The sequence below is a fragment of the Mirounga leonina genome, unplaced genomic scaffold (genome assembly GCF_011800145.1).
Source record: "Mirounga leonina isolate KUSES-001 unplaced genomic scaffold, KU_Mleo_1.0 Mir_104, whole genome shotgun sequence".
Classification (NCBI taxonomy): domain Eukaryota; kingdom Metazoa; phylum Chordata; class Mammalia; order Carnivora; family Phocidae; genus Mirounga; species Mirounga leonina.
Window position 1 is genome coordinate 3,396,412 of NW_023270231.1, and position 21,708 is coordinate 3,418,119.

The following is a 21,708-nucleotide window of genomic DNA, read 5'->3' on the forward strand; positions in this document are numbered from 1 at the left end:
TGGGCCGCAGCTTAGCAAGTGGCAAAGCAATTTTCTCCCGATAGCTTCGATCCCCTCATTGCTGATGGTGCAGCCGGGGGATGGACATGAAGCATATCTGAAGGCCGTAGACAGATGGCTGCACATTTCACTGGAAACATGTAAGCTCAGATTTCACTTTAGATTATTCATTCAACTCATACTTACTGAACTCCTGTTAAGTTCTGGTCTCTGAGAAGGTGAAGAGAAGCAAGGAAGACACATCCCTTCTCTCTTTGATTTTATGCTCGAATGATGTATGCAGGCAAGTATGTCAGGAACCACAACACAGCACAACAAGGGGGATGATAGAAGAAGCCGAGGGGACTCTGAGAGCACAGATGACTAATCCTAGCCTGACCCAGACATGGAGGGAGCTTGAAGGAACTGACAGATAAGTGGGCCCCAGAGGGATGGAATAGAAGTTATGCAGCAAACTGAGGGCAAGTGCAGAAGCGGGAGGGAAAGGAGGATAGATCATTCTAAGCAAAAAGCCCAGCTTAGGCAAAGGCCAATGCAAGAGAGAACACAGCAAATTTGGGAAACTAAAAGATTGCTTTTAGCTAAAAGCATAGAGAGCTTGCTTACAGAAGAAGAGAATGGAGAGGTAGATGCTAGATCATGAAGACCCTTGTGGGCCATTAGTTAAGGAGTTTGGACTCCATACTGAAAACAATGGGGAGCTAGTGAAGTGCTTTAAGCATGGCAGAGGCATGTCTTTTGTTTTAACTCATGTGATTTTCTACATGCAGAAGGATTTTAGAATGTATCCAACTTACTTCATTGTATAGCAGGTGAAATGACTTGTCTAGGGTCACTCAGTTGCAAAACTGGGACCAAAAGATAAGCCTCTGGATTTCCAACACAGTGGTTTGAATAAACCACATTGCTTCCCCTTATAAGCAAATGGAAATCAGGGGTCAGGGAATTATTTTTGCCTAAGACCTAACCAAATATATATGTAATATTCTTTTGTTTCTTTTAAGCAACTTGATCTTGAAAGGTGAAAAGAGAGGGAAGGAACAACAGGGAGAAATAGGTCTTCCAGAATTCTACAACATCCAACATAGTTTGCCCTTTAGAATGAAAATCCAACCTCTCTTGTTACATATTTGTAATCATTGACACCCAAAATCCTAAGGCTCACAGTGGAAAATGAAGAAATTAAAAAAGAAAGGGAAGGAAGGAAGAAAGAAAGAAAGAAACTCAGTTCAATTTCTAAAGTCATCCTCCACAAACACCTCCACAGCTTTCTCACAGAGACAGAAATGTGTGTGTACATATATATATAAGTCATCCTTTCTGAAATAGCAATTTAAATTAGAATGAGTGATGTAACATCAAACCAGAAAGGATCATGAATTCTGAGTGTTTGTGAAATGGTGTGAGATCAGTGAGGGCAAAGATTCCACAAGTCCTTTGCCAGAGACTCCGGTAACATGGCCCCTCTATAAATAGCCCCTAACAGTAATAGCTAAGTGATTAAGTATAAATTTGTGAGCCCTAGGCAAACCTTTCAGAAAGCTTCCCTGGTAACAGGATTTTATCTTTTAGATCTGAACGCACTTTAAAATGTCTCAAATGCTTTCCAGTGTCTACCCTGTGAGGTAGGAAGGGCAATTATTATTCCTCACATTATAGATACGGTGGCTTCTTAGGAAGAAACTGTCGAAGTGACTTGAGTACAGGGGGGGTCTCAAAGTTGGATATGAGGGCCCACCAGGCTGCAGCTCAGTGAGAACCCTTTCTTTGGCCAGCGCTGAATGGCAGATAAACCTTGAAGAGAAAGGTGCCTGTCCTTTCAGGTTCCTCCTGTCACCATGTATGTTCCTTTTTGTCCATTAGGCAATTCTTCCTGAATGAAGTTGAGGCAGGTCCCTGCTTAAGAGACGGCAGCTTCAGGGTTTTGGCTCCAAGGAACTGAGAAGGTATTCCTGAGCAGAGGCGCAGCACTGGGGACCAGGCTCAATTGGTGGGAGTCCCCTCTCTCCAAACCTCAGCTTTATTTTCCATCACTTCGCCCTGTTTCTTTCTTTCACAGAACTTCTTCCAGCTGTAACTGCACATTACTAGGTTAATTGACGCCCTGTCTCTCCTGGTAGATAATAAGCTCCCAAAGGGCAGTACACCAGTGCACACTCAGCTTATGGCACGGGGCTCGGAACAAAACAGCTGCTCAATAAATATTAGGTAGCTAAATGAGCACTTGGAAAAAACGTGAGATCGATGAGAGCCGAACCGAGCCCAAAGCTTCCGCCTTCCCTCTGCTGCAGGGGTGGCTCCAGGCATGCGAGACCCGGGGGCAGCAGCCCCGGGCAGCGCGGCTGGCTGTCCTGGGGCAGCAGCCGGGGTGCAGGTCGGGGATGCGCCGGCCGCGTAGAGGGGAGCACCGAGAGCCCCTCGCCGCAGCCATTTCCTGCTCTTTGTGTGACAGCCGCGGCGGCAGAGGGGCGGGCACCGCGCGCGGGGGAGGGGCCGCGACCGGCGGGGGCGGGGCCGGGGGCGGGGCCGACCGCCGCGGTCGGCGGAGCGGAGCGGAGCCTGGCAGAGCATCCTGCGCCCCGGCGCGGGGCCCAGCCGTAGCCTTGGGCTGCTCCCCTGGACCTGCCGCAGACCCAGGTAAGCGGCGCTCGCAGGCCTCGGGGCCGGCGTGGGGACCGGGATGCTGCGGGGGACGTCCATGCGGCCGTGAGGATGCGCAAGGGGCCGGCGCCCGTTCTCCCAGCCCGAGGGGGGCGCTCGGCGCGGCGCCCCGGCTAGCGCGGCCTGGGGGGGGGGGGGCCGAAGCCCCTGGAGGCTGGGGTCCAGGCCCTGCGCGGTCCCCTTCCCCCTTCGGCCCACTCCGGGCCCGGCGGCGCGGACCCCCTGCGAGGAGGCGCGGACACTCGACGCAGCTCGGGCGCGGCGGCGGCCCCGGCAGCAGCAGGTGCGCGGCCTGGGCCGGAGCCGCGGGCCGGAGAGGAACCGGCGCTAATCCCGAGCACCGGAGACACCTGCAGCGGCCGCGAGCCCAGCGGCGGCGACATCCCCGAGCCCAGGTATTGCAGAGCGCCGGCCGCCGCCTCTGCCGCCGCGGCCACCATCACCTCCTCCAGGGCCAGCGAGAGCCGCGTGGGCCCGCCTGGCAGACGCCTGGGGCGCACAGCGCCCTGCGGTGAACGTGAGATGGGTGGGGCGAGGGCCGAAGCGCCAGTGTTTGGGGGTGGGGGTTTTAATGAGGGAGGAGGCAAGTCTGACCCGCTTTGAAGCCTTCTGGCCTACACTAGCATCACTCTCCCTCCTGGCTGGCTGTGGGCGGGGGAGGACAGGGGGAAGGGGGTGAGTGGGCTGACTCCCCGGGAAAAGGTTGGATTTTCTTGAGCTCTGGAGAACCGGAAAGATTGCCTACCTGTCTGTTGTAGCTTCTGCTTTTCGGGACAGCCCTCCCCTTCGATGGATGGGTGAGAAGGAAGAGAAGGGGGTGCTCTCTGTTTGGGGGTGGGGGTGGGGGCAGGAAGCATGGTCGGACAGGAGTATGGTTCTCTGTACAGAGGAGAACCTGGCAGGAAGGGACACTGGCACTGCCCTGGCCCTCCCAGCTCAGGGAATCTGACTTTGACCTCTGCTTGCCTAGTATCTCCAGCTCAGCAGAAACACTCACCTAGGGCTGATGGGCCATCTGCTCCCCTTCCAGCTAGGACGAGAAGGTGTCAAGGATCTTTTCCTGCTAGCTCCCAGGTGCCCGTGCCTTCCTGGCATGGGTGAGGAGACTGGGGTGGTCCTGCAGGCATGAGGGACAAATTAGGGGAGTGCTCGTTCTCATACTGATCTTTTCTACCTTCTACCTGTGTCCCCCTTAGGGCAGTGTGTCTTACCTTACTTAATCTTGGGCACAGGCCCTGTTGTAAGCAATGCTGGTAACCCCAGAGATTACAGATGTTGGGGAGCAAAATTCTAGGTCCATATCCCTGAACAAGATTGCAAAGGCCATGAAGGCAGTTTTCAGCACCGTAAGACCTTCTCTGTGGCTCTCCCTGAGGCGTCCCACCTCCACCTCCATGTTCTGTGCTTCCCCCATTCTCCTGTGTCAAAAATTATTTTCAAGAAAGGAGCCAATGAACACGTTTATCTTTTAAGAGCTAAATACAAAAGAGTTTGCCAGTCAGTGCAGAGCAGGTCCTTTAGAAGTCATTTAACTGGAAAGGAAACAGGCCGGGAGGCATTTGAATGGAAAACAAAGCTTTAAGTCAACATATTTGATATCTCTAATGGTGGAATTTCAGGCAGTGGGCTGCAAGCGGGAACGGGGAACTGGGTAGCAATTTTGGGGAACAGCTCACTGAAATGACAGTATCTGGCAGCTGGCAGCTCTGTTTGCTGCCGGGGCAGAAATACCGTAGGAGCGTGTGTATGTGTAACCATCCAGGGGTTACTGTCACTGGAAGCTGTGTGTGGAGCACCGCGTATCCGCTTGCAGGGAGGGTGAAACTTTCCTATAGAGAGTCACTCACTGGCACTGGCTGCCATCTGCCTGGGCAGTTACTAGGCCACAAGAAGAGTGTGTTGTTGCTTACAAAGCTGGTGCTTCTGCCTAGTTCTGCACACTGAGCCTCTGGCTGGGGGCATTAGCTCTCTGCTCACTAAGCTTCTTTATTATATTTCCTGGCCAGTTCTGACCAGTTCTGGAGGCACCCAAGCCTGCCTTGTTCCATCCCTGCTGAAAGTGGAAAAGGAAAAACTTGCTTTAGGCATTAGGCCAAGAATGGGATATATGATCCAGTAGGGTTGGAGGGTTTTTCTCAAATCAAGTCAGAGGCTGGCCCAGAAAAGGAAGACATGAATTTAAAATATGGAAAAGAGCCCCAGGAGAACACTCCATGTCCCTTCTGATAAATTGTGGCCTCTTGGGAGTTCAGTGGGCCTCCACTGCTGTCACTGACCAGCAAGCTGAATGAGGTGATGAATAGGCAACAAGCTAATTAGCATTGGAAACAGCACTCCTAGAAAACAGTACAGGGCTCTGGTCCCCACATTTGAGGATCAGCCTACACTATCACTCAGAGAGGTTTCTTTTGGCTGCTGTTGGCCCCAGGGTTCTACCAAGAGCTTCACAAAATGGACTTTTGTAGCCTCCATGTGGCCACCATAACAATGAGTCTATTTCTTTATCAGCAAGTATTAATTATTCACTTGTAGTTGACAAAACCAGACATCAGTCACCTCATTGGAGCCTTTGTAATAGGCCTTTGGTCTCGTCGTTCTGAGGAGCAAACCCATGTCTAGGGTCTAGAGGATAGACCCTGTTTTGGTAGTGGAGCATGCTGGACAGTGACTGGGAGGCCAGCAGGGGTAGGGAAGGAGCTGGTCCTTCATTGGGTGCTCTTTATAAGTGAGGGATGCATGAACGTGTTGAGGGTCTAGCACATAGTGAAGTGCTATTTTTTTTAAAGATCTTATTTATTTGACAGAGTCACAGAGAGAGAGGGAACACAAGAGGGGGAGTGAGAGAGGGAGAAGCAGGCTTCCCATGGAGCAGGGAGCCCGATGCGGGGCTCGATCCCAGGACCCTGGGATCATAACCTGAGCCGAAGGCAGACGCTTAACGGCCGAGCCACCCAGGCGCCCCAAAGTGCTATTATATTTATGTATTTATTCTCTTAATGTATTAATTATATAATCCTTAAGAATATGGCTCATGTGTGTAGTTAACCCATAGCTCTTCCCAACCCCTCTACCTCCAGAGCCTTCCTGGATTTGGCTTTTCCCAGGGGAGTTGGCTTTGTGACCAAGAAACCTAGCCCCTGCAGGTTTCCCTGCAAAAGGTAGCCCAAAGAGTGATAAGACGTGGTATCAGTAAGGCCTTCAGATAGGAAGTGCTCTTGAGTAGCTCACTGAAGGTGGATATAACTTGAGTAGGCAGAAAGAAGGGGAGGGAATACACTGAGCAGAAGCCCAGAGGTAGTTCTCACATTTCAACACACAAACAGAGGTCAGGAAGGAACTTTCTTTCTGTGTGCATTTAGCATTTTGCAATCAGCCAAAAATGTTAAGGGCACGCTTCACTTCCCAGGCAGACGGAGCAGAGCCTGTGGCCTTCGGACACAGGATTTATCCTTGACTTGCTGTGTGCCTTTAAATCCTCCACTACCTCTCTGACTTTAAAAATTGGCCAAGGGAAAGCAGCTTGCCCAGCTTGTTACCTACCTGTTGCCGCAGGAGCCTGCAGATGAGATAATGTCTATAAATCCCAGTCTTAGAAGAAAAGACCATGGAAACAGAGAAGAGAAAGAGGTTTCTGAATGTGTGGCTCTTTTGGATGCCTGCCCTTTATTCCTAAAGGAACAATTTATTAATTATATATTGTGTGTCAATTTAGGAAGACAAATCTGTAGCCTCTCTGTAACATTGAAGCCAAGGGGAAACTGAAAGGCACTTTGTGATTCAGAGTCTGTCAAGGCCTCTGGATGGCCTTGTCTGTACAAAGACACTTCAGATTTCAGTCAGTGGGTGTGGGACGCCTCCCAGGATGCAGAGTTTGGATATTGGCTTCCTAGCCATGGCCATTATGTCAAGGGCTCTGTGTGGTATGCCTCAAAGGATGACCATTCAAGCCATACTTCTTGGGCCCTGGCAACGGAAGAAGAAACCAACTGGGTACACATCCTTGAAAGAGATTGTTTTGAGAAGGCAGAGCTTGGGTTCAGGCAGAATGTCTTGCAGGGACCCTTCTGGCTGAGTGGCATTTTGATAGACTCACAGCAACTCAGAGATAGTGCAAGGAGAGAAGAAAGTAAACATGACCTTCTGGAGAGATACCCAAGAAGGACCCAGTGATGACTTCATCAATAGGCCTTTTGATTGTGTGTTTGCATCATCGTTAGGTCATCTTAGAGCCATGGTTCTCAGACTTTAATCTCTTCGTGGGATAGAGGGATGTTTAGTATGTCCATGTTGTATGGTCTCTGTCTTCTAAATAAGGGAGGAGATGATGTCCTCTGCAGAAAGGAAAGGTGGTGGACTGGTTAGGAAAGTTCAGGAGACTTCCGGGGGTTTGGAACAGCTGCCTCTGGGTGGAATAAGAAATCAGCTGGGGGATGAATGAGAGGATTGTCTAACGTTACTGAGACCAGAGAATCTGCAAGGCTGACCCTCGTAGAAGATACTCAGTGACTCAGGGTTAAGTGAAGGGATACCTGAGAAAGATAGTCAGTTTGTGCTTTTAAATTGTGATTCCTTAAGACTGATTTTGGCAAGGTATGAATGGTGAGAAAAGAATTCAGGACTAGGGGTCAGCCATCAACCTTGAGGTATGTTACACCTTCATGTGGGAAAGAGAAATAAGGACCTGCGTCTTAAGGGTTAATCGGTATGACAGAATGTTCTAAGGAAGTCCCCTCAGAGTCTTATAGCAATAAGGCTGATTTAGATGTGAGACCTTAGAGGACCATAATGTTTTAAATTAAAAAACATTTTTTTTTTACCAGAAGACATGAATTTGGGCCACTCGCTAATGCATTCAACAAGTTGTTCATGTAGTGCTTATTAAGTAAATAATATGTAGCATGTGCCCTGATCTTTACTAGGGCTCTGGGTCAAACTCAAAAAAAAAAGATGACTATTCCTGTTTTTTGTTTTTTTTTTAAAGATTTTATTTATTTATTAGAGAGCGAGCGAGAGAGAAACAGCATGAGAGAGGAGAGGGTCGGAGGGAGAAGCAGGCTCCCCACTGAGCCGGGAGCCCGATGTGGGACTCGATCCCAGGACCCTGGGATCATGACCTGAGCCGAAGGCAGTCGCTTAACCAACTGAGCCACCCAGGCGCCCCGACTATTCCTGTTTTTGGTGATCCAAAGAATTAGTGAAACATAAAGCAATTTATAATGCAGTAGGAAATTGTGGACTCTTAGACTGAACACTTTCAGAATCCAGAGAAATGAAGGTTTGGTCGAGTTTGGCTGGTCAGACCTTCATGGTGGAGGCCTATCTTGAATTGGGCCTTGACAGTGGTCAAGCATAGGATTCGAGAAGGGGAGAGGACAGTCTACTGGAGAGTGGAGGGAGTTGGAGCAAAGGCAAGAATGTCCATGGGCAGGTTAATGGCACCTCATACATCCTGGCCATTGTGATTGTCCATGTTGGAGAACCGCGGTCTTGAAGGAAGCCCTTTGCCTGGAGGGTCCATCTGCTGTCAGTGTCATTTTTTTTTTTTTTTTTTGAGTTGGAAGGGCCCTGCGAGAGGCTCAAGTCCAGTGATTCTTAGCTGGTTGTTTTTGGGTTTGCTCTCTTTACTTTTTTAGTAATATGATGGACAATATTGACAGGCTCAACACACCACACCCACAGCCAGCCCCCTTCCCACCCTACCCCCATTTTCTCCTGCTCAGGGAAAGAGATATACACGCAAGCAGTGATAGCGTGGGGGCGCTTGGAACCCTACCAAACACATAATAAAAGTACCTGTTTGCAAACCTCACTACTTAAACTGTTACTGGTAAAAATTGTGCACAAGAACCTTCACAATGGATGTTTTGATGTCACGGTTGAGAACCACTGCCCGGCCAACCTCCCTATTTTACAGACAGGGAAATGGCCTTTTTAGAGTGAGTGAAGATGGGATTCCAGTCTTCAGAGCGAGCCACAGTCGAGTTGCAACCTCATGAAACAGGCCTGCACACTCTGGCGGCTGAACCTGCCATCTCGCTCTCTGTTTCCACAGCAGAGGCAGGGTGGCTGGCTTCCCTTCTTGAGTTTGAGCAGGTGCTTCTGAGACGCAGCTCCTTTCCCCAGATAGAGGTCACGTTGGCGCCCCTCCCGTGCTGGCTTGTCATAGGCCCCATCGGGAGCAGATCGGCAAGCTGGCAAGCTGCCCTCGGTGGCATGACCCCCCCTCTCCCCCCGCAAGAGGATGGGATCGGCCCTGTTGGTTTATCAACGGAAAGGCCCCCTCAACCCTGACAACACAGGAAGCAGCTGAGTAAAGGAGCAGTGGTGGCAAGGTCTCTAACCCTGCCAGGGTCTTTTTCTTTGCTGTAAACAACCAGGAGGGTAGGCCTCCTCCAGAGGCCCAAGACATGGACTTCTCTGCTCTGACCTCACGTCCCTTGTGTGGAGAGAAGCTGCTGGGGTTGGGGCCTCTGTCCCAGAAGACCCGCAGTGAGGGAGTTAGGTCGCACAGACTGCCCAAAGACAGTGCTGGGGACTGGCCAGATGTCATCAGAGATGCTAGGAAGGAGGCCTTGGGTTATTGTCTTTTAAAGTAAATTTAAAAATTCCCATCAAAGCAATGCATGCCTTCAAAAGATCAAATAGTATTGAAAGACACATAATGAAAACAACCATCCAGTGCCCACCTCCCCAGAGAGGCCGTCACTTCTAATTCACTGGTTCTCCTGGCCCTTGCCTCCAGATCTCTCAAGGATATGCTTACGCTGCCGTTTCTTGATTTATCTGTTCTATGCATTGTCTGTTTACTTCCTGCAGTGACAGATGAACGCTCCGCTTTCTTATACCATCCGCCTCCCTCCCCTGTCCCCATCTCCCAATATAGCGAGAGCTCTGTTTTAACCTAAATCATGTTTAAAGCATCTACGTTATTAAGACGTGTAAATGATGATCACAAGAGAGCTAGGTAATGTCCTTTGATTTATCTCCTTTCCTACATGGCTTTTTTGTTTTATTGCAGAATTAGAATTTTCTCCCTTCCTATTTAATGTTACTCTTTTTTCTTTTTTTTTTTTTTTTACAGCTCTGTCATATCTGTTACCGTGTCAGATCCTCCTATCTTCCGGGGAAGTTACAGTGTTAACCCCAGCTCCACCCCTAACTAGCCAAGTGACCTTGCACTGGTCCATCTTGTCTCTCAGCCTCCCCGTCCTCCAAGCAGAAAGAGAGCTAGGGAGGAGTACTACAAACCGGTCTTCTTCTCATTCTAAACCTCAAAGCCCATCCCCCCACCTCAGAGGCTGTTGCTGTCTGAGAAGTAGCCCCTCCAGGGTGGGGCAGCTCCCCCCACCCCAACTCAACAGATGGCAGTGCAACGAAGCCTGGGGGGGCTGGGGGGGCTGGTTTGGGCCCTGCCGCATGGTGGTCCAGCTCGTCCTGCAGTCTAGGGCCTGCTCCATGGGATCCTGGGATGTCTCTGTCACACTCTGGTTCTCTCCCATTTCCTCAGGTGATTTTTATTCAACATAGTCTCTGCTTGTCCAGGGCAGCGGCATGATTCCCAAACTCGCCAAGCTCCTACTCCAGCTCCCTCTCTCTTTGTACCACTCCTGCTTATGTATATATACCCAAAGCATCCCCAAGTACTCATGCGCACAGGAACATTTTTTGGTAACGACTTTATTTATTCCCACATTCTGCAGTTCACCCATTTAAAACATACACTTCGTAATTTTTAGTATATTCACAGAGTTGTGCAACCGTCATCGTGATTGAGTTTATAACATTTTTGTCACCCCCAAAAGAAGAACCTTCATGCCCTTTAGCAGCACCACCTATTTCCCGAAGTCTCCACCCCAAGCTTAGGCAACCACGAATGACTTAATGTCTCTCTTGATTTGCCCACCCTGGACATTTCCTTTAAAAAGCATATTATGCTTCTTTCACTTAGCAGATTTTCAAAGTCCATCCATGTTGTGGCATGTGTCTCTACCTCATTCTTTTATATGGCTGAATAATATTCCATAGCATGGATATACCATGTTTTATTTACCCATTCATCAGCTGATGGACATTTGAGTCAATTCTACTTTCTGGCTATTACAAACAATGGTGCTGTGAACATTCATGTACAAGTTTTTGTGTGGACATGTATTTTCAGTTCTCTTGGGATTATACCCAGGAGTGGGATTGCTTCATCGGATGGTAACCCTATGTTTAAAACTTGGAGGGACTGCCAAAGTGTTTCCCAAAGTTGCTGCACTATTTTTACCTTCCTTCCAGCAGAGTTTGGGGGTTCCAATTTCACATCCTCACCAACATTTGTTATTATCTGTCTTTTTGATTATAGCTGTTCTAATGGATGTGAAGTGATAACTCACTGTGATTTTGATTTGCATTTCCCTAATGGCTAATGATATAATTAATAATTTTTATGTGCTTATTTGTCCATTTGTCTATCTTCTTTGGAGCAAGGTCTGTTCCTATTGTTTGCCCATTTTAAAGATTGGGTTGCCTTTCTGTTATTGGATTTTAAGAATTCTTTATATATTCTATATAAATAGCAGATGACTTGCAGATAGTCTCTTCCATCCTGTGGATTTTTTTTTCACTTTCTTGATGATGTTTTCTGAGATACCAAAGTTTTAAATTTAATTGTGATGTTGTCTATTAATAGACAGCTAATAAAATCGAATAGATGCTTATCTTTTTTTATTTCATTGCTTGTACTTTTCATGTCATTACATGTTCCAGAGTCACAAAGATTTACTCCTGTGTTTTCTTCTAAGAGTTTTATTGTTTTGGCTTTTACATTTAGGTCTTTGATCCATTTTGAGTTAATTTGTTGTGTGGTGTGGGGTAGAAGTCCACTTTCATTCTTTCACATGTGGATATCCAGTTGTCCCAGCACCATTTGTTGAAGAGTATCCTTTCCCCACTGAATTGTTTTGGTGCCCTTGTCAAAAATCAATTGACCATAAATATGAGGGTTTATTTTTTATTTTCAATTCTGTTTTATATCTTTATACCAATACCACACTTATTTTTTTAAGATTTTATTTATTTATTTATTTGACAGAGAGAGAGAGAGCGAGAGAGGCAGGGGGAGTGGGAGAGGGAGAAGCAGGCTTCCCGCCGAGCAGGGAGCCTGATAAGGGGCTCAACCCCAGGACCCTGAGATCATGACCCGAGCTGAAGGCAGACACTCAATGACTGAGCAACACAGGCGCCCCCTCACACTCTTTTGATTACTGTAGCCTTGTAGTAAGTTTTAAAATTGGGAAGTGGGTGTCCTCCAATTTTGTTCTTTTTGGGGATTGTTCTGAATTTCCGTGTGAATTTTAGGATTAGCTTGTTAATTTCCTCACAGACACCAGCTGGAATTTTGATGGGGATCACATTGGATCTGTATAAACTCAGAGAGTGCTGCCATCTTAACAATATTAAGTCTTCCAATCTATGAAAATGGGATGTCTTTCCATTTATTTGTGTCTTCTTTAATTTTTTTGACAATGTTTTATAGTTTTCAGAGTATACATTTTATGATCTTTTTTGCCAAATTTATTCCTAAATATTGTATTATTTGTGATGCTGTTGTAAATAGAATTATTTTCCTGATTTCATTTTTTGATCGAGCATTGCAAGTGTATAGAGATACAATTGATATTCGTATGTTGATACATCCTGCAGCCTTGCTAAATATATTTGTTCATTCTAATAGTTTTTAGTGGGTTTCATAAGGATTTTCTACATAGAAGATTAAGCATCTGCACATAGAGATAGTTTTACTCCTTCCTTTCTAACATGGATACCATTTATTTCATTTTCTTGCCTAATTACCGTGGCTAGAACCTCCAATACAATGTTGACTAGAAATGGAGAGAGCAGACATCCTTGTCTTCTTCCTAATTTTAGGAAAGCATTCAGTCTTTTACCATTAAGTCTGATATTGGCTGTGGATTTTGTTTTGTTTTGTTTTAGCTGTCCATTATCAGGCTGAGGAAGTACCCTTCTGTTCCTAGTTTGTCGAGTGTTTTTGTCACAAAGGAGTGTGAGATTTTGTCCATTGTTCTTTCTGCATATACTGAGATGACCCTGTGGGATTTGTCCTTTATTCTATGCTATGGTTTATTGCATTAATTGATTTTTGGATGTTATTGTTGAAACAGTCATACATTCCTGGGATAAATCTCACTTTGTCATGATATATAATCCTTTTTATACATTGCTGGATTTGGTTTTGTTGGGGAAATTTTTTTGAGCATTCTCTATCTAGCAAGCTGTTTACATGGATCAACTCATTTCATTTTCAAACCCTATGACGTAGGAACTACTTTTTTTTTTAAAGATTTTATTTATGTATTTGAGAGAGAGAGAAGAGAGAAACAGCATGAGCGGGGAGAGGGGATCATGACCTGAGCCGAAGGTGGTCGCTTAACCAACTGAGCCACCCAGGCGCCCCTGACGTAGGAACTATTATTATTCCTCATATCAGAGATGAGGAAGGTGAGGCTCAGAAACATGATGCCAACTTCCCAAGGTCACACAGCCAGCAGAGTGGCAGTCAGGATTCTAACTAGTTCTTCATCCCACTCTCACCAGGTAAACCACCTCTTCTGAGCATATCAATGGTGATGTGAGATGATTTTCAGATAATACCCATTGTTTTCATTGTTTTTATAGTTTCCCTTTTTTATGGCAAGTGATACTAGTTCTCTGTTAGGGATTGTAATATGAGCTTCCTTCTAAAATGTATTAAGTGAAAAATGGTAAGTCTTTTTAGACAAAATATTAAGTAAGTAATTGTATAGACAGTTTATGGATATGACTGCATATTCCATGTTGATTTAAGTTATCTGTGTTGTCAATAGTGAAGGAGAAGGAATGGGAAAGCTTGAAATGAAGACATGGCCAATTCAGGTCATCTCATTTCTCCTGTGTCATCAGGGGATTCAGATGTGGTCACGCATTCATCTGCTACTTCCTCAGTGCGTAATCTGTCTCCAGCACTCTGCTAAGGTCTCTCAGGTTTTCAGCGATGGCTAAGAAATGGCCTCTCACCTCGTGGAGGCTACACATGTGTGCATCATTCTACGCGAGGAAGGGCATCCGTGTTTTCTTTCATGGGCAAACGCAGATTGATGGCTGGTGGCCAGCTGGAGCTCTGTAATTCCTGAGGAGGATTCTGAGGCTGCCTGTGGACTCACTGAGAAATAAAGCCATTATCAATTAGTAACAGTGGCCCTGACATAGGAAGAGGAAGTATCGGTACTTGCCACCCTTCCCACGCAGCACGTGTCAGAAGAGGGGTACTGCTGATGGACCGAGGAGTGCAATTGCTGGGTCACACGGTTACTCTGTGTTCTAAAATTTGATGAACTGCTACAGCTTCCCAAGGTACCACACTATTTTACTTTCCTACTGGCAGCGTCTGAGGGTTCCGATTTCACAGCCTCACCAGCACTGGAAGGAGCAATTACATCCTAGAGGGGAGCGACCTTGAAGGATGAGTGAAATCAGGTCATACGGTGAGAGAAGGAAGTTTATTTCAGAGATAACTGTTTACAAAATATTGAAACTTTTCACTTTAAGTGCCCACATGTTAACTATTTGAACAATTTTGATGGAGTTCCTTCTAAAATATAAACAGGTTTTTTGCTATTTATATTCCTTTTCCTCCTCCCTACTTTTAAAATCCTGGTATCTTAGACATAGCAATGGCTTTCTTGATGTCTTGGGCTCACTGGCCATCTACTCATTGAATAAATCTTTTTTTTTTTTTTAACTTTTTTTAAAAAGATTTTTGTTTATTTGAGCGGGGGGGAAGCACGAGCAGGGAGAGGGGCAGAGAGAGAATTGGGCTCCCTGCTGAGCAGGGAACCCCACCCGACCCAGGGCTTGATCCCAGGACACTGGAATCTTGACCTGAGCCAAAGGCAGATGCTTAACCTACTGAGCCACCCAGGCGCCCCTACTCATTGAATAAATCTTTATGTAGCTACAAATATGTGCTTGAAACTGTGCTTGGGAGCTGGGTGTGAGTTAGACACACCTCCTGCCCTCAAGGAATTTGTCATTTAGGGCAGGAGAGAAGATGTGGTAAAAGGTGTAATAAAGCATTATGGATGCCACAAAAGTAGGGGCAAAGGAGGAAGTGAATTTGGGTAGGGGGTAAGAGAGTCAGAAAGGCTCCTTAAGGAGGTAACCATTCCCTTCGGTCTCCCCCAGCCCTAGGATCATCCCGGCAGCACATAAAGTGTTTGGTGGGTTCTGCTGTGTACTCTGTGATATTGATGAGCCTGCTATAAGCTATTGAAATAGGTAGAGTTCTGCATCTGTACTTTGTGGCCCAGCCTCCCACGCCGTGTGGTTCCCCTCCATCCGGCATGGCTCTGCCTCTCCTCTCCACGAACCACTCTGAGGCTTGCTGCTGTCAGCGTTGGGGCTGCGCCTAACCTATGGCTTTATTTTATGGACAGGCGATCCATTAAAAGAAGTACCAAGGGGCTGCAGTGGGGTTTGGAGCCAGAAGGTTTGACCACGGGATCAGTGGAGCATTCCTGTCCAACTCTTCACTTCCAGCCTGTTCAGGATAAGCCACATGGTCCATTCTGGTGGAGTCTGTGGAAGTCCTGTAAGATGCACACAGGTGACTGTGTCCCTGCTTGGCCCCCACACCTGTGAAGAAGCTGCCCCTGACATGTGGAAGGGTCTCAGCTGCAGAGGAAATACTGACCTGTGGAGCCACAACCAACTTGGGTCCCCGCACAATCTCCAACACGCCCAGTGCATACCCATGATGGAAAAGCAGGCTACACTCCAGGTTCCTTCTTTGGATTTTTCCTTGCTCAGTCAAATGCTGTGCAAGAACACTTTTTTGTTTTTTTTAAAGATTTTATTTATTTATTTGAGAGAGAGAATGAGATAGAGAGAGCATGAGAGGGAGGAGGGTCAGAGGGAGAAGCAGACTCCCTGCCGAGCAGGGAGCCCGATGTGGGACTCGATCCCGGGACTCCGGGATCATGACCTGAGCCGAAGGCAGTCGCTTAACCAACTGAGCCACCCAGGCGCCCCAAGAACACTTTTTTTAAAGGGGTACAGTCTAAGCCTCCCTTGTATTTACCTATGCATTTATTTATTTACATATATAAATATACACGTATTTATCATTTTTTAAATTATGTGTTTATTTATGTATTTATTTAGTTGCTTTCTAGCTGGATAGATTTACAGGCAGGGAAAATATTTCCTGGCCTCTTGATGTTTGTGGGACCCAAAGGTGACAGTTACCTAATCTTTCTAGGTTGGCAGAGTCTTGTTCTTCTTGGGGAGGGAAAAAGCAGCCAACCTGGAGGGGAAAAAAAAAGTAAAGTCCTTGGTACCTTTTATAAAGATACAGAAGTAGGTGTGGTCTAGAAGAAAGGGCATTGAACTGGGAGTCAAAGTATCCCCTTTCTGCCCTAGCTCAGCCACAGCTGACCACGTGACCTTGAAAGAACGTTTTCACTTCTCAGTAACACTGCCCTCCTTAGAAAAACAGCAAAATAACACCTGTCCTCTCGAAACTGCCGGGTGGTTGTGACTGAGGAAATCAATACAAAAGACCTATAGAGTTGAGATGTTGGAGTTGAGATAGTAGTAATACCCTCCTTTTCTTTCTTTTTTTTTTTTATAGAATTGTGGCAATGTTTGATTCGTCCATTCACTATGTTAAAAAGAGGCCACCCGCCTGCTAACATTTCCCAAGGGCTTACTTTGTGCCTGCTATTGGGCAGCATTCCACATTCTGTAATGTTATATAATCCTCAGAATAAATCACTGAGGGCAGGGACCATTACTAATGATTGCCCTTTTAAAGGTAAGGAAACTGAGACTCAAGAGGTTAAGTAATATGCTTACGGTTATGTAGCTAGTAAAGTGGCAGATGACAGATTTGAACCCATAGTGCAAGCTTAACTGCTATACTTAGCCCGGTATTCCACTTAAGTAAAAAGATCTTGCTATTTTTCCTTTTCCTTCCAGAAAGTCAAATAGAAAATGACAATGCAGATCTTTTGCTTCCAGAGTAGCCAGGTTTAGGGTGTGGTTACTCAGAACCTGCGTTCCCTAAGCCAGGTTCTCCTGGCACACATCTGGCATTTGTGCCCCCCCCCTCATTTGCTGGGGGTCCATCAGCCATCTCAGCCAGGGTGCCCCTAAAGCCCTTCTCGGAAGCCGATTGCCTTGGAGCCCAGGGTTGTTACTTCTCGGTGAAACCAGGCCACTGCGTTTAAGCTTGTTAGAAAGATGCTGAATTAAAATCGGCCGTGAATGCCCCACCCCGAGAGGCTGCAGCTGTGTCTGGTAAGTGACACTCCCAGAACACAGTTCATTTTTAAATATTTTTGTGAATTTCTCTTCCAAAGTGGCAAAATGGCCACATGTTCATTGACTAGATATGAAGAATTATCCTCACTTGGAAAATTGCATAATAGGCAGGACACTTGAGCCAGAAAGCAAGTGCTTATTTTCACGTATACCGCTTAAAACTTCCAAAATATTTTTTTTCTTTCTGATTGATGTGGAGTTGGCAGTGACTTACAGCACTTGAGTTAGAAATGTCTGATTTCCTTCTCCCTGAGGCAGTGAATGATCTACAAATAAACACAGGAATCCATTAGAGAAGCTGCATTTACAAGGAGAAAAGAAAGGTTGCATTAACAGAAATAAAGACTCCTAATTTACTGGCTGGTAGGCTGTTCACTTATTGATTCTCTTCAAGGGAAGTGCAGGGGTTTTATTGTGTTAAAGGGAAAACCTTAAGGGTTATTCTGGTAGATGGGTTATTTTGAAGTGTGTGAAGTCCAGAAGAAACCCAGGGTGTAGGAGAAAGGGGAGGGGAAAGATGGTGGCAAGTGGGAGTCAGGGAAGGTGAAGGAAGGGGAGATAGGTTAGAGCTGGTGATGTATACACTGAGCCTGAGGATTTCATGAGATTTTTCAAACAAATGTGAAGTTGAATAGAAAGATAGAATAAATCCCTATGTAAGCATCACACAGCACTAACAGTTATTAATTCATGGCCAGTTTTGTTCCATCTGTTACTCACTTTTTCCTTCTCTGGTATTATTTGAAGCAAACCCCTATATCATTTTATCCATATTTTAGTAGGTGTTTCCAGAAGATAAGAACTCTTTTAAAGCATAATTTTGATATTATTATCACATCTGAAAAATAATAACACTGTTCTTTAATATTATCAAATACCCAGTCACTCTTAAATTTTCCAATTTCCTCGTAAATGATTTTCTTTTGGTGGCTTGTTTGAAAGAGGATCCAAACAAGGGGGTGCACTGTGATGGCCTGTCAGTCCCCTATTGGCAATAGCTTCCCCTTCATCTCTTCTTTAACCCCCATGGAATTTATTTGTTGAAGACGCTGAGTCATTTGTCCTGCAGAGTTTCCCATAGATTATGTTTTAATACATCACTGTAGTGTATTCCGACATGTTCTTCTGTCCTGTCCATTTCCTATCAATGGGTGTCAAAGGCTTGATTGGGTTCAGGTGTTTGGCTTTGGGTCCAGCATTCTTTGTAAGGTGATGGTGTGCTTTTCCATCAGGAGACACATAATTTCTAATTGTCTTTCACTTAGTGATGTTAGCAGCAGGTGATGATCTGTGCCTATATCCATTTTAGGGGTTAGAAAAATAGGGATATCTTCCCTCTCCCCTCTCATGCTGTTTCTCTCTCTCTCTCTCAAATAAATAAATAAAATCTTTAAAAAAAAAAGGGGGGGGGGCGCCTGGGTGGCTCAGTTGGTTAAGCAACTGCCTTCGGCTCAGGTCATGGTCCCGGAGTCCTGGGATCGAGTCCCACATCGGGCTCCCGGCTCAGCAGGGAGCCTGCTTCTCCCTCTGACCCTCTCCCCTCTCATGCTGTTTCTCTCTCTCTCTCTCTCAAATAAATAAATAAAATCTTAAAAAAAAAAAATAGGGATATCTTATTTTTATTTTTTTATTTTTTAAAGATTTTATTTATTTATTTGACACAGAGAGAGAGAGCGAGTGCACAAGCAGAGGGGAGCAGCAGAGGGAAAGGGAGAAACAAGACCTCCGCTGAGCAGGAAGCCAGATGCGGGGCTTGATCCCAGGACCCTAGGATCATGACCTGAGCTGAATGAAGGCAGACGCTTAACCGAATGAGCCATCCAAGCGCCCAAAATTAGGGATATTTTAGTTGTCAGTGTTTCTGGGGGAAAAAAAGAACTTCTGTATCTGTAGAGATTAACATTCCCCTTGGTTATCCAGTGGTCAGTTTGTATAAGAAAGACACGTTAAATGTTTGCTTCTTTCCTTTTTTGTACCTATTTTCAACATAAAGGTTGGTTCACTGGCATCCTCCAGCAGTAACAAAGTAATAAAAACCAAGGTTTTATTAAGTGTCTTTATGATTTCATGGATTTAAACGTATTTGATATTGCTTCAGGTGTACTGAGTTATACTAACTGATGCTCACAGTGTCCCTTCTTTGGCCAGTGGAAGCTGCCTCAAGATGGCTCTCCTGGGTCCCTTAGACACACCCCAGTAGTCATAGATAGAGAGCTGCTTCTTTGCTTTCTGCTGCGACAACTCTTTCCAAGTCTTTCTTATACATTTTCTGTCCCAGACCTGGACTGAGCTGTTTCTTCGAAATATTGATTCTTTTAGCAGGAAATGGTATTTGCAGACCACAGCCTGGCAGTAAAGGCGCTCATTGCTCATGGGTTGGTCATTGTGTGCTTGTGTTTTCAGTACACAAAGCTAGGAGATAAACACACATACACATACATACAAACGTACATATATATGGTATATTTAAAGTCAAAACAGGGGTGCCTGGGTGGCTCAGTCGTTAAGCATCTGCCTTCGGCTCAGGTCATGATCCCAGGGCCTGGGATCGAGCCCCGCATCGGGCTCCCTGCTCTGCGGGAAGCCTGCTTCTCCCTCTCCCACTCCCCCTGCTTGTGTTCCCTCTCTGGCTGTGTCTGTCTCTGTCAAATAAATAAATAAAATCTTAAAAAAAAAAAAATAAAGTCAAAACACATGCTGACTTCCTACGGATACCCCAAATTCATATTCAGTGCAATTTAGTTTACTTGGTTTTGTACGTCCTTTCTCTGGAGCATCAAGAATGCCAGTTCTCAACACCACCAGGAACGATAGAGCATTCCATAGTTGCTAATTTGTTTTACCTTACACTGCATTCAAACATTCTCACTGCAACAGTTAACCAATATAATTACTAAAAAAAAGCTTGAGGTATTTTTTTGCAACTCTTCATCGTTCTTAGGGTATCTTCTGTCAGAAATTTATGAGTTTTAAAATCACTTGGAATAGGTTCTTTCTGTGTTGTTATGCCAAAAACTAATACACATATACCTTAATTTGTTTTATCTTACTTTTGGGGGGGGGGAGTAGTTGCTTTTTAAATTTAAATTTTATTTTATAATTATGTAAAATATATGGTTTCAAAGTCAAATCTACAAAACAAGGTATATTCAAAGAAATCTTGCCTCTATCCCCACCCCCTTAACCATATTCCTGCCTATTCTTCTTCCCCGTAAGTGGCCAGTTTTTAAAATTAGATGGTTTATCCTTCCATTGTTTGTTTTTTAATTGTGTGTGTGTGTGTGTGTGTGCGCGCGTCACTCCTTTCTTAGATAAATGACAGTGTATTGTCCACCACATATCCTGGAGATCACCCCATACTTGTGTGTATAGATAGATTCCTCATTCCTTTTTACTGCTGCCTAGTATCTCACTGTGCCACTGTACCATAGTTTATTCAGACAATCTTCTGTTGAGGGGTATTTGCATTTTGCAGAGTTTTGCTATTGCGGGTGGTGCCGCAGGGAATAGCCTTGTGCAAATGTTTTTTTACATTTTTATCAACGTGTCTTTGGGATAGTTTCCTGGAAGTGATTGCGGGTCAAAGAATGAAATGCTTATACGAGCTTGTTAGATATTGCCAGATTTCCTTCCTTGTGCTGTCTCGGGTCCTTACCAAGGTCCTAGGGATGGAGCCCAAGCATTTTATTATTAAAAAGCTGTCCCTGTGGGGGCGCCTGGGTGGCTCAGTTGGTTAAGTGACTGCCTTCGGCTCAGGTCATGATCCCAGGGTCCTGGGATCGAGTCCCGCATCGGGCTCCCTGCTCTGCGGGAAGCCTGCTTCTCCCTCTCCCACTCCCCCTGCTTGTGTTCCCTCTCTCGCTGTGTCTCTCTGTCAAATAAATAATAAAAATAAAATCTTAAAAAAAAAAAAAAAAAGCTGTCCCTGTGCAGGGTGCCTGGGTGACTCAGTGGGTTAAGCATCTGACTCTTGATTTCAGCTTAGGTCGTGATCTTGGGGTCATCAGATTGAGCCCCACATCAAGCTTGGCGCTCTGTGGGGAGTCTGCTTGAGATTCTCTCTCTCTCTCTCCCTCTGCCCCTCCCCCATCAAATAAATAAATAAATCTTAAAAAAAAAAAAAAAAGCCATGCCTGTAAGTACTTTGGCACAAGCAGGACCAATAGGACCAACAATCACTGAAGCATAGCATTTGAAAACACCTAGCACAGGGCACCCGACTCTGTCGGTTAAGCATCTGCCTTCGGCTCAGGTCATGGTCCCAGGGTCCTGGGATCGAGTCCCCCATCGGACTCCCTGCTCAGTGGAAAGCCTGCTTCTCCCTTTTCCTCTGTCTGCCACTACCCCCTGCTTGTGCTCTGTCTCTGTCAAATAAATAAATAAAATCTTTTTTTTTTTTTTTTTAAAGAAAAGGCCTAGCACAGAGATAGACCTCCTGTCAGTACGTGCAGCCTTGCAATGTGAACCTCAGCACTTGGAAGGAAGCACAAAATCTGGAGCTGGGGACACCTGGGTTCCAACCCCAGCCCCACACTTACCAGCACTTGACCTTGTGAAAATTACTTAAATTCTGAGCTTCTGTTGGCCCTTCTGTAAAATGGGAATAATCATAGCACCTACCTTCACAAGGTTGATGCAAGATTAAAATAGTGGAGTGCTTGGCAGAGTATAAGGGCTAAAGAA

At 45.7% G+C, this 21,708-nt stretch overlaps 1 protein-coding gene across 4 annotated transcripts in view; it reads left to right on the forward strand.

Moving 5' to 3' along the window:
* The first annotated feature begins 2,547 nt into the window (after positions 1 to 2,547).
* The window catches only part of CYFIP2 (cytoplasmic FMR1 interacting protein 2), a 129,413-nt gene continuing 110,252 nt past the window's right edge, over positions 2,548 to 21,708 (forward strand). The window contains exon 1 of one of the 4 annotated variants that reach the window (XM_035013178.1): positions 2,548 to 2,637. Coding sequence is in view for 2 of the 4 variants with exons in the window: in XM_035013153.1 (XP_034869044.1) it covers positions 15,260 to 15,481 (222 nt within the window). In the remaining 2 variants the exon portion in view is untranslated. Of the gene's footprint in view, positions 2,638 to 13,050; positions 13,261 to 15,213; positions 15,482 to 21,708 lie in introns of those variants that run through there. The other 3 variants (XM_035013169.1, XM_035013162.1, XM_035013153.1) reach the window with 3 other exon arrangements.